The sequence below is a fragment of the Aythya marila genome (genome assembly GCF_965140915.1).
Source record: "Aythya marila genome assembly, chromosome: 1".
Lineage (NCBI taxonomy): Eukaryota > Metazoa > Chordata > Aves > Anseriformes > Anatidae > Aythya > Aythya marila.
In genome coordinates, this window is record NC_139042.1 from 122202714 (window position 1) to 122215839 (window position 13126).

Sequence of the window (13126 nt, forward strand, 5' to 3'; positions counted from 1 at the left end):
AAAGAAGACAGAGAGCGAACAGAAGGTTTCCCATAGCTTCATCTTTGTTGTTTTTTTGTTTTTTTTTTTTTTTTCCATTTCAGTGGTTGTATCTCAAGATGTCTGTTTTAGCAGAGCTATTAGTAAAAACAGCATAGAGAAACCAAAGACTTCACCTCGATGAAGCTACATTTAGCTCAATCAGTACTCTAAGGCCATTTTTGCAAAAGATGTCACAAGTGAAATATTCGCCTCACAAATCTATAGGTATATAATGGTGTATAATATAGGTATATAAAGTATATAATGCCTTGCTACAGCCAAGAGCCAGCACAGAGACAAGGCCTAGACCCCAAAACCAACAGGTTTCACCACATCTGCCCAGTCATTGAGTGTTGTACGTACAGAGCTAGAGAATCACAGCGAAATCGGCCCAGGAATGGATTTTAGGGCCTCTCTGGGATGGGTCCAGGGGCCAAATTCACCTGATAGCACCTCGTGGTTAACAGGAGCGCCCAGCTGGCACCACCCAGGCCTGGGCCTGTGATGGATGGCCTGTACGTGGAGAAACTGTGACATCCCGTGGCGAGCTGCGAAATAGCATCAAACAGTTACTAATTTTACACGGGTGGCTTTAATTTGGGCGTTTCAACAATGCTTTTTATGCTGTAACTTTGTTGATGGAACTTAGATTTCTTTAATTACAAGGAAAACGCCACCACGAAGCACCACACACACTCAGCACAACAGGGCGGTCAGTCTTTGCTAACAAGGAGCTGGAGAGGAACATCTACGCTAACTGTGGGTAAAGCCAGACGGATGACATCTTGGCAGGGGTTTTACAGATGCTCGTGAATTGCAGAGGAGCAGTCACACTCAAAAAACCTAGTTCCCTCCCAAGCTCTACAGAGCAGAAGGAGGGCCAGGTAGAGATCCACCATCTTTTCGGGTCGACTGCTTCACACCCCAGCCTTCTACACTTCCTCATCTCCTCACTTCAGTTTCCCCTTTTCTCGTCCACACCACCATTCCCTACTACTGACTGCTCACCCTGTCTCTCTTGTTTCCTCTGGCTCCCTACCACCCCACTCCCCTGTGCATTTATCTTTGCTCGGCCAGCCGAGGTTCTCCTCTAAAACCACACTTCCACGTCCAATCCATCTTCTCTTCGTCCACCTACTTCTGCTCTCAACTGATGCCCAAGCCTACTCCGCCTAAATTTTCCACCTCTGTCTGGTTTTACAATTCAAACACCTCAGCAAGTTATCATGGCATAACAAGTCCATCAACAGAGTAGCAGTAATTCCTCTTCACAGCAAATTACATTGTCCTGCCTCAAGGTTAATGTGAGGTAAAATGCATTTAGCTCAGCCTCTTTTACGGCTGGCTAAACTAGTGCACTTTACCACAAATTTGCAACATGCTAAGCACTGGCACAGAGTTAGTCCACTCCATCAGATGCTGCACAGTAACTCATGGAAGTGTGGACAGCTTACTCATATATCTGAGAGTATGGTGCCTCCTCACAGCCAAATGGCTATAAGAAATCATCAGATAGACAGGACACCAGCTCAGCTACACTGTCTTGATCTGGAAAAGCTATTACTGAAAAAAAATAAAACCAACCAAAAAGAAAAAATCATGCTTCAACCTGCAGCCCTAAGGAGAAAGCCCAACAGTTACGTTGTAAAAATAGCAGGTAAGAAACAGAGGATATATATATATAGACAGAGAGAGAGATAGACTGCTTACACCTTAGTTACCTTCAGCTCACATTAACCAGAGCAACAGGATGTGTCCTCGACACAAAGACCTGCCAGAGAAGCTTTGAGGCCCTTTTCCAAAGTGTTGGTCAGAGATATGATTGCCACAGTGTACAGTCTGGGATCAAAGATTTTTTTCAGAGCCTTTCATATCTGGGGATCATTTTCTTTAAAAATGGGTGATCTGCATAAGCAGAGAGAAAGAGAGAAAGGCTGACTGAGAACAAACATTAGCACATTGCCATTTCAGCATATTCCATAGCACACAGTCATATTCCAGGGACCCTAGCAGGCCCACAGCAGCTGAAGTGACACCACAACATGAAGCCTTCAGGCAAAGAACAATGAAGAAGACAGTAATAACTGATACATGCTTAAACACTGCCAGACTGTTCACTGTCCACATCTGTAATTCACAGATTTCTCAGAAGTATCAGCTAAAAATAAGCCAGTATTTCACCTGTATTTCAAGTTCCAGGAACCTGAACCTTGAGCTTTTTAGCTCAGCCACATGTACCAGTCACCTCCTCTGAGCGGGAGCACACAGGTCCCGCTCAAAGCTTCAGGTAGCTATTCAGCAAAGCTTCATAGCTTCAGGCAGCTATGCAGCAACCTAAAAAGTTGTGTTTTATCTTCTGGCAGGTGAGTTTTCAGCCACATCAGTCTCCTGAGCTGGTTCATCACACAGTCTTCCAGCTGCCAACAGCTACAGGTCAGACTCAGTAAGGCCAGGCAGCTCACAGAGAATGAAGATGGCAGAAACATCATAGATTTAGATCACTGTAAAGCAGTTAAAATTAATAGTGGAGCTGCACATTTCTGATCTTCTTCAGTTCCAAAGAGCACTCATCTGTCAGGCTACATCCTGAGATTTGTACATCTGCATCGACTTACATGTATGAAATTGTTCCATTGCTCCTTCCCTACTAAATTTCCATCCAGTCCTTCACTCACGCAAAAAAAAAAAAAAAAAAATCCAAGCCACCTGCATCTTGTCCTCCCTGAAAAACTTAAAGGGGAAAAATGTGAGAGGGTGGAGCTGACAAAAACATTTTTTGGCCAAGGTACAGTTCACACACCTCATCACCTCAAGGCAGATGTCCAGCAAGGAAAATTTTACCATGGAAATTATGAAACTCTAATGCAATGAGATAGAAGAAAAAGGAAAACGGAACTTGGTCATGGGAAATGTTAGGCAAGCCTATTAACAAGTGATGTTTGCTGCCCTGTTAATAATTATAAAGCATCACTTTGTAAAATTTCTTATTAAAGAGGCCCATGAAGAAAGACTGGGAGGGCTGGGGATGTTCAGACTGAAGAAGAGAAGGCTCCAGGGAAACCTTGTTGCAGCCTTTCAGTACTTAAAGGAGACTTATAAAGAAGATAGAGAGCAGCTTTTTGCTCAGGCAGATAACGATAGGACAAGGGGGAAAGGTTTTAAACCAAAAGAGGGGCAATTTAGATTAGGTGTTAGAAGGAAATTCTTCACTTGGAGGGTAATGAGGCAGTGGAACATGCTGCCCAGAGAAGCTGTGGGTGCCTCATCCCTGGAGGTGTTCAAGACCAGGTTGGACAGGGCTTTGGGCAACCTGGTCTGGTGGGAGGTGTCCCTGCCCACAGCAGGGGGGTTGGAAAGGATGATCTTTAAGGTCCCTTGGAACTCAAATCATTCTATGATTACAGCCAGCTGGTTATCTTTACAGGATGAATCAATCCATTATGTAAAGCTGTGGCAGCATTTCTTATTTCAGTCTTCAACTGACCCACTTTGATCTATTACCCTAAGAATTACCTTGCTGCTTCAAACAAGCATCAGGCCTTGAAGAAAAGTAATACAGCATTGATAGAGTCATGAAATTTGGAACTGTAGTCCTTGTGTCTCTCTCCTATGATAAAGCAGTGAGGGACCAAAATTTTCCATCAGACACACCAAGTTGCAAATAATTATTTAGTATACAAAATAATTAATTCAATGAATAATGAATGCTACTTTAAGCTTATAGGCAAAGGAGATGGCCCATTTGCAATTCCACTGCTTTTTGTGTCCTGTTCTGCCTAAAAGAGTAGTCTCAGCAGCATTGCTTCCATATCCCCTCAGACTGACAAAAGGAGAGCTCATCCCATTTAACAACATGAGTGTTTCTAGATTTGCTCCTCTGAGAAGGTGACAGCCATCCTCATTTCAAAAACATCAATGCATCCCAATAACAGAATAATGCTTATTTGTAATCCTTTGTGCACATCTCTTCAGATGCTTTACAAATGCAAAAATACCTCTGGCTGCTCCACCAAGCCTATTTTCACCACTTTATAGTAAGGGATGTCCTATAGTCATGAGCAGTGCCAGGAATAAGAATATCCAGGCTTGAATCCAGTCCCCCAGCATAATTGCTAGACCAGTTTTTCTTAAGCACTAAGTAAGGATCCAGGGGAACTGGAGAGCATCATATAAAACAACTTGAGCAAGAGCTGTTGAAAAGCAAAACCGCCTAGCCTGTCCCCCCTCCCTTTTCTCAGCGGAGCACTCCCCGCCCTCCTCAAGCTATGTCCAAACCACATCTATGCCTGTTTCACCATGCAGCCCTTTACAACCGTGTAATGGGCCCACTTTGAGTGAGCAGCCACCACTGGGAAAGGGAGTGAAGGCTACCCCTCATACATGGCGCCCTGAGGTGGTAGTGCTGGTGAAGGACTTGTTGAGGTGGTGGTGAAGGAGTTACGGTGGTGAAAGACTTGTGGTGGTAGTGAAGGATTCGTGGTGGTGGTGAAGGATTTGTGCTGGTCTGAAGGGCTGGTGGTGATGAAGGATTCGTGGTGGTGGTGAAGGACTTGTGCTGGTGCGAAGAATTTGTGGTGATGAAAGTCTTGTGGTGGCGGTGAAGAACTTGTGGTGATGAAAGTCTTGTGGTGGTTGTGAAGGACTTGTGCTGGTGGTGAAGGAGTTGTGGTGATGAAGGAGTTGTGATGGTGAAGAACTCGTGATGACAGTGAAGGACTTGTGGTGATGAAAGTCTTGTGGTGTCAGTGAAGGAGTTGTGGTGATAAAAGACTTGTGATGGTGGTAAAGGACTTGTGGTAGAAGTGAAGAATTCATGGTGGCGGCGAAGGACTTGTGCTGGTGTGAAGGAATTGTAGTGGTGAAGGACTTGTGATGAAAGACTTGTGGTGGTGGTGAAGGCTTGTCGTGGTGAAGGATTCGTGGTGGTGGTGAAGGACTTGTGCTGGTGAAGGAGTTGTGGTGATGAAGGAGTTGTGATGGTGAAGGACATGTGGTGGCAAAGGACTCATGGTGATGGTGAAGGACTTGTGGTGGCAGTGTAGGACTGGTGTCAGTGCCGGCACTGAAGGTCACCCAACACTCTCCCCCCCGAGCCAGCGTCACTCCGCCATGGGCACGTCCCGGCGGCCAGACCCGCCCCGCCGCTGCCGGTCGCCACAGTAACCGCTGCCGGCGCCGTGCTCTCCCAAATGGCGTCCGGCCGGCCCCTCGACTGCCTCTACGGTACCGGCACCGCGCCGGGGGTGGCGGAGCCCCTGGGCTGCGAGGCGGGGGCCGGGGCGGTGGGCTCCCGGCCCCGGCACCGGGGGGAGCTGCGGAGCTGCCGGGGCTGGCTGCAGGCTGTGGACGGGGAGGGCTGGAGGGGAGCCGGGTCTTCCTCCCCATCCCGCCGTGCTCGGTGGCATGAGGGCTTCCGAGGGCTCACCGCTGTCCAGTCCTTTATTTCTGTTTCTGCAGCAGAGCTTGCAAAGAAAGTGTTATTTGCAGATTTGTCTTCTTGCATGCACACCTAGTTGTATGTCAGCGCTGAGGCTCCTCTGTGTGATAGCAGAATTGAGTTACTATGGAGTCATGTTTCACTTTTTCTTTCCTAGCTTGGTTTATAATCTCTTATGGACAGACATAAAGAGGGAACTAGAGCCTGAGCAGCGCCTCATGCTGGTTCCTCCTGTACGTGACCGGTTCCATTTGTTTTCTTGTCTTTCAGACCCTCTGTACACGCTGTCGAGTGAGAAGGACCATTCAAAGGCAAATATCCAACTTATCGGTGATAAATTGGTAGGTGTTGGCCAAAGATAGCTCACAGATACACCTCATTTTTCTGGTGTATGCACACACATGGATAGAAATTTGCTTACTGTCTCAGGTCTAAGCTACTCCACTAAACAGCAAAATACAAAGCAAAGGAAGCAGTGTTACCAAATACAAGACAATACGGGAAGCAACTGCAAGCACAGCTATTAAAATGTGTTATTGCACGGTGTCCTCTCACTTACCTCTGGATATACTTACACTGCAGCACAAGGTAGCATACTTAAACAGCTTAAAACCACCTAGGTACCATCGACTACACAGCCTGTAAAAGGTTACAAACCCATCCTAATACTTCATACGAGATTGGAACAGTTTCACTTCCTAGCTAAGCTGTTAGCTAGTTAGCCCATGCTTAGCTCCCTGTTGGCTTTGTCCCTCTCCTACCAGTATTCAGCCTTGCTAGTTTAAAACCAGCTAGGGCATGTCCCTAGGGAGCTACAGTCACACCTTTAGACAGTGATTGATGTCTGGACAGGCTGCATATAGGTAGGATGCCAAAGAAAAACAGACTTGCTACAACTGCACAATGAATTGGATTTTAAACAAAGAGTCTTGCTGAAACTACACACTTGACTGAGCCTGCAAGGCAGATATTCTGAAGTCTGAAAGTCTGTTCCTGTACAGCAATGAGACATTCCCTAGAAAGCATTCCAACAATGGGATCAAAAAACTTTTTTTTTTGGAGAATGTTTCTGGATGTCTCTTACATAGTTATCTCCGGCTCTTTTATATGTAAATACATATCTAAATGAAAGAAATGCCTATTTGTCTGCACCTCTGTGCTGAGACACACACAAGGAGCTGGAAACTGTCATCATAAAGATGCCTGTAGCGGTATGGCTGTTCTAACAGTTCAGGCCAGACAAAATAAGCAGACATACTGGCACTGAGGTTGTGGATGTCACCCATGTAATGTTGCAGAGGGGCATGGTGACGTACTTCAATTTGTACAGAACATGTTTTAAGCATATGAATCAACAACTGCATAATCTGCAATACAAAACAATATGACTTTGAATTCTTGGTCTATAGCATCACAAAATGAGGCGGACAGAGGATGAAATAATACTAATTTAGAAGCTCTTCCAAAATCTTAGAAGTTTAATTCCCTTTCAAAAGAAGTATAATGAAAGTGCAGTCTCACGCACAGCGAGCAGTTACTCATAGTAGTTTGCCTAGTCTTCATAATCTGACACTCTAACTCCGATGAGTTACTGTGCTTGAAATGTCACTATAATCCTGTATGCATTTGAGTTAGCACCCCCTGAAATGAAAGAGTCAATGCACAATTCAAAACTGATTTCAGGCTTTACGGAAACTCAAGCCAGTATAGCTACATCACTTACAGCAGAGACACAATTCCAACGATTTATGGGCAACCATAAATTTTGAGATTTAAGGCATGTCTGTCCAGGGAAATCAGTGCTCCAGAAGGAAGGGTGTGGATTTTTAATGTGATCATTTTTGTGTGCTAACACCCATTGAGATATTTTTAGCACATGCTAAAATTGTTATAGTATAAAATAAAGTAACTTTACTCTGTAAGTGGAATATGTTACTTCACTTCTAGAGCACATGAAACGGGAGGGAGTTACATGGGATAATGTGTTAGAAGTTCACATTACTGCATACTCACTGTTAATGCACACTAACTTCTTTATGTGATGAACTGTTAGACCCTTAGATATTAAGTATAAGTTTAGACGCTGGAAAACAGCCACAAGACATATCTGTGCATCTGCTGCTTGTCTGGTATGCTCCACATCTTGAGAAGTACCATCTAACCAGCTGACATCATTAGCATATGTATGCCTTCTTCTTTCCTCATCCCAAATGTCCTGTAAATAACACCAGGCTTTTCTATGGGCTGCTCACATACATATACTTACCAGCATCAGCTGAAAGTCTGATCTCTCTGATGCTATTTGAAATCACTAAATCACTGATTCTCCTTCTTTGTGTCCACACAAACGCTAGGTAAAGGTACCAATTTTCACAAGCATGTTTAGTAGCTTGATCCATTTCCCGGGCTACAGTCTGTGCTTGGACAGCAAAGATCCAGTGCCTCCATTGATTGACCGAAGATGGAGAGGGAGGGCTCAGCAGCGCCTGGAGGCTCTTCAGCAGCTTGCTTTGTAAGTGTTCCATGGTTGGGTAATTTAACACAAACATGCAAACAAAAACAACAAAAACCCTTACACACTGAAGTGGAGATGACTGCAATTTGCTCCTACTTATATATCCCTTGAAATTAAGAGATTGCAGCTGTTGTGGAGTATGGTTGCCCATCTGTTTCTTATAGGGTGGATGTTGCACATTCCTTCATCCTTGTGCTATCTGCTCTGCAACGGGTTGCCGGCAAAGTGGAGAGAGTTATTTCAATCTCTTAGAGATCAGACAAGTTACAAAGACTTCAGTGGCTCATGTGCGCTACTTCAGTGGTAGCTGTTTCCTTGTAGTCTCATGAAGTTGCAGCTGGTTAGATTGCTTTTGCTGCACATTTAAGAGAGCATAGGGCTTGAACCAAGGCACCACAGTTTTAGTTCAGGGGCTTCTTAGATGAACTTTCTCCTGGCATTGCAATTTGCATTTCTGATTCAGCAAATATTTAAGCAACCATTTATGTGTTTTGCCACACCATGCATCTTTAGGATTCCTCTTAGAGCTGTATTCAAGACTGCAGGCACCAGCCTAACTAGTTGTTTTCAGATTTTTTTTCTTTCCTAGCTAACTTTAGACCATGGACTTTTCAGAGAAGTTCTCTGATATTGTTGTGAACTGAGTTATACCATTTGCCAGACAATAATCAAGGATGTTTGAGTGATAACTAAATATTTCACGTGTTTCTGTTCAGTTTCAAAAGCATACTCTTTTCATTTCTACAATAAATTAATAACTGTGGAAAGTTTGTTTTTTTTTCTTAATTTCAACAGTTCAAGCTGTCCCCATGCACATGCAAAACTCAGTGGCTTCTTCCATTTTGCCTGTTATTCTGTAACAGGAACTTAATTGACACCTTAGCTGCTTTAAAATTACTTTTTATTTCAGCAACATGTATTTGCAAAGTATCTTGCAATTAACAAAAGATGGGAAATACATCCCCTCTCTTTCAACCTGCACTGATTGACAGTGTTGCTGATACAGAAGATAGAATATTTTCCAGCTGCCTTTGCAGTATTTGTATTGCTTCTGCAAGGTTATCAGGAGTAAATGCTCGTTTATTTCAGCAAAGTCAGCAAATACAAGTCAAGGACATGGAAGAGGCAGGATCTGAGGCAGGATCTGTGGAATAAAAGGGGCTGTTTCACCGGGTTCCCATTGTGCCTATAACTATATCATAATAGGGTGAACTGCTTATGCTAATAAAGTTAGATCATAAAAATAAGTGCCCACCTGTGCTGAGTGAAACAAATCCATCTGGACGAAGCAACACTGATACACAGAGACCGCTAGTGGAACAAGCCATCGGCTCAGTTAACTCATTTGAATTACAAACATGACTTTACAGTAATAGGTTAATTAGTGCTGAGCAAGTATCTCATGTTACTGCACTGCATCCCAAGCCCTTCCCCTCTCTTTTGTTACATGTTATGACGGAAAGTGCTAGGAAGAGATGACTTTAAGCTTACCTTGGCAGTAAACTGTCTGTCACATGAGGTTAAGGCTTATCTCTCTTCAGGCTTTGCTGGAGTTGGTAACCATACAGTTGGCTCCCCAAGTTCCACATCACAGCTCACAGGGCTCACACGAGGTCTTTGAAGGCAGCTGATCTCAGTATGTGGTCCTCTGTTTTCATCCCAGCTGTTGAGCAACATTATGTGTTATTAACTTTATCTCTGTAAATATGCCTCTGTATTTAAAATTGGGCGACAGTAGCAAACTGCAGTACACAGAATCCCATACATTTAAAGTCAGGATTCTTATAAGTCACCAAGAATGGTCTTAGGAAAACATGACCTTCAGGACTGGCCTTATATGCAACTTAAGGGAAGGATTTACCTTAATAGCATGACATGGACTTTTCTTTAAATAAGTTTTTGTTAGTTTTAACAAGCCTGGAGGTTGAGAAGAGTAAGATTGTAGTATGAAGTAGTTGTGAAATCAAATAGCAGTCCTGATGCATAGCTTTCAAAGGACTGAGTTCTACCCATTCTCTTACTGATTGCCTCAGTAGACCTCATGGTTATCCAAAGGTTTGCAACAAAGAAATCCAAGATGTTATAGTGAAAAAATTAAACAGTCTACATACTTCATGGGGAAAGATGGGGAAAAAATGAAGACTATTCTTGGAAAAGATGCACTAGTCTCAGCATATTTTTTCTCCTGTATTGGATAATTGAAATTGAAATAGTTGATTTTAAATTTTTTCACCTTTGCTCAAAATCTTTTTAGCTACTCTTTGAAAGGTAGCAAATGGTGGTCTTTCACTTTGTTCACTATACTGCTTTCTGCATATTTTCTGTTATGGAAAGTTTTTCACTCTTATGGGAATGAACTTGCCCCCCACAGTTCCCAGTAAATGTTGTTTACTTTACAAGATCAAACATTTACAAGTGGACAGTCCTTGTCATGCCAAGCACATAAGGAAATTTTATTAAAGATAGACAATGACAATCTTTGCCCATGCACTGGAAGGAACGAATAAAGTATAAAAATGTATTTCTATTTCTATACCAAGGATGAAAAAAGACAAATATAATTGCTTGCATAGGCATGGGGATTTTGCAGAATTGTAATGTGTATGTTTTGATTGTGCAACCAGAGAAGTAGAGATAAAAAATAAGTAATGAAGCATAAGGAAAAAAAAAAAAACACACAAAAATTAACAACAAACTGCTCTGAATATACTTCCTATGTGATACTAAAGAATCCTGTATTCTGACTTTTAGAGGTCAACCTTCTCTTCAAATACCCCCAATCATGTATGAAGATCCTGAAGTTAGTGGAAGGAATCGTTACAAATATTTTGCAAGGTAAGGAATGACCTGATTTGAAACAGAGTTCAGAAGCTTGCTTTTTTGAAGTTTAAAGTACACCTAAATGAATGCCATAGCCTTTAAAACAAACAAACAAAGCAACTCTGAAAAGATCAAACCATAAATAAGTCAAATAATTAATAAAACATATGCAAAATTTTGTGAGCACACTCACTTCTAATTCTAACTTCTAATTACTGTCTTGTGTTGCAATTCCAATTGGAAGTGTAGCAAGACGTAAGCAGCAACTCAGTGAGCATAAGGCTCTCAGGAAACTTCTCTACAAGCAGCAAAGAATTCCAATCCCAAACACATTGAAATACCTGTTTGTAAATGTAGACTTCTCTGAAACATCAAAACTCAGGCTAATAAACTCATCAAGAGTAATTCTGGCAGAGTGAATTAACAGTCTTAGAGAAATTTTACATTTTTATCTTATGTGGCAACATACTATGTCTTTAAAAAAGAGTTCACATGCAGAACTGAATGCTGCCATAACCCAGGTACAATAGTAGGGTCCAATAGGTCAACTCTAATAGGGTTCACTCCTGATGGGAGCTTGATGGTAGGTTGACCTATCTATAACATTGACATTTAGTCTTTGGAGGAGGACAGGTAAAATATCTTGAGAAACTGGACTAGGTCACTTGCAAAAAGTCTCATGCACAGCTTTTGTTATTTCAAAGTTTTTAGTTCATCTGGTTACTTTAGAAAAGGAAAATAAAGAATTGTATGTTAAGGGGGAATCAGAAATAAAGTATTCCTACCCAATCAGCAGTTCTTTATAAATTCCATTCAGTTTTGACTGCAAATACAAAGCATATCTCTTTTCTGAAAACTGTATGTTTAAAAACATACTACAAAACACTGGTTTTCCACCTTTTCCAAATTGCAGACTTGTAATTTTTTCCAGTCATAATGTCTTAAGTCTCTCAGAGACTAAGCAAAATTGATATGGAACAGCAAACTGTAGGAATTCCTAAGAAAGAGTTCTTAGTATGAATACTTTTCCTTTGTTCAGTCTTAGTGTAGATCATTGTACAACAAATACAATAGGCCTACTTCTTTAGTTTCTTCTAATGGACCATTTGCAAGTAGTCTACAGATGTCCAGTATCTCCATCCTGTTGAAAATCACTCCATTTAGTTTGTCTTATTATCTATGACTCCTCACTTCTAGCACAGCACAGATTACTGTAACTGCTCTAATGCCATAAGTGGACCAATATCAAAAGTTGAAGGGAAAATCAAGTTTTTAGAATGAGAAAATACTTTTTTTTTCCCCTTCTTTGTCAAAAGAATAGTACTTCTGTTGGTGAAGCATTAGCTGTTGCTCCTTAGCTGTGAAAAAATTCTTTAATATTCAGGCACAGCATGCAAGTACATAACTTGAGTTGGGGAAAATCAGTCCACTAATTTCAGTGAAGTTACACTGCAGTTTTTCTAAATTGTAATGATCTTTTGAGCCTCATAGCTGTTGTCTTACCTCTGTGTTCTCTCTTTTCAGACCTCTCATCCCTTCTAATAAGCTGCTTCCACCAAATGTTTGTTATGCAATGGAAATGTAAGTACTGGCTTATGGAACAATACTGTTGTAATGTGTCACATCTCACCAGAAAATGATTGCTTAACTATTTAGCTGGTGATCAACAGTTTTCATAATGAACAACAGGAAAAACTCATTAAGAGGTAGAGTTTGTTCAGTGTTGAGAACTCCTGGAGAAACAGGTGACTGCATGGTTCAGAATTTGCTTGCAGTGGGTAAGTAGTGCTTTCTGGGTAGAAGAGGTGTGTGTCGTGTGTTATAAGGCCTGAAACAGAAAGCCAAGAGAAGCCAATACAGATGATTCTCCAATACAGCAATATAGTTGCAAATTCTAATATTTTATTACAATGTCTGTGATAGTTGCAATCCATGAGCATCCATGATATAGTCTAATGTGGTAGCCTGATGCCCATTTTCAGTGGGAATCAAATTTTAAGGGAACATAAGCAGATTCAGTTTGTAGTAGGATCTATACCTGCACGTGCTTAAGTCAGAATTGAGTTTAGTTTTGGAAATGTTGGAAAAGCAGATATATAAGTTAAATTGAAACAGTCCTTCATTTTATACTCAACCATTAGTTTTTTGTGCCTATTAAAAGCAATGCTTTATAATGGATACATAGGTAAGATTTGCATGTAAAAAAATCAGGAGAGCTGAAGCAGGAAGATTTCTGGATTGCTTTCCTAAGAAGAGAGCTTTCAAAGGACACAATGTTGTCTCAGTCTGCTTTTACTAAAGATGATGGAGTTAACATCAATGAGAGCAATGAT

General features: G+C 41.7%; 1 protein-coding gene across 1 annotated transcript in view; it reads left to right on the top strand.

Moving 5' to 3' along the window:
- Positions 1-5237: 5237 nt before the first annotated feature.
- CFAP91 (cilia and flagella associated protein 91) overlaps positions 5238-13126 on the top strand; it is a 30261-nt gene continuing 22372 nt past the window's right edge. Inside the window, exons 1-5 of the mRNA XM_082751699.1 lie at positions 5238-5244; positions 5729-5799; positions 7813-7970; positions 10725-10808; positions 12318-12374. Of these exons, the coding sequence (XP_082607825.1) occupies positions 7837-7970; positions 10725-10808; positions 12318-12374 (275 nt within the window). The 5' untranslated portion in view covers positions 5238-5244; positions 5729-5799; positions 7813-7836. The remainder of the gene's footprint in view (positions 5245-5728; positions 5800-7812; positions 7971-10724; positions 10809-12317; positions 12375-13126) is intronic.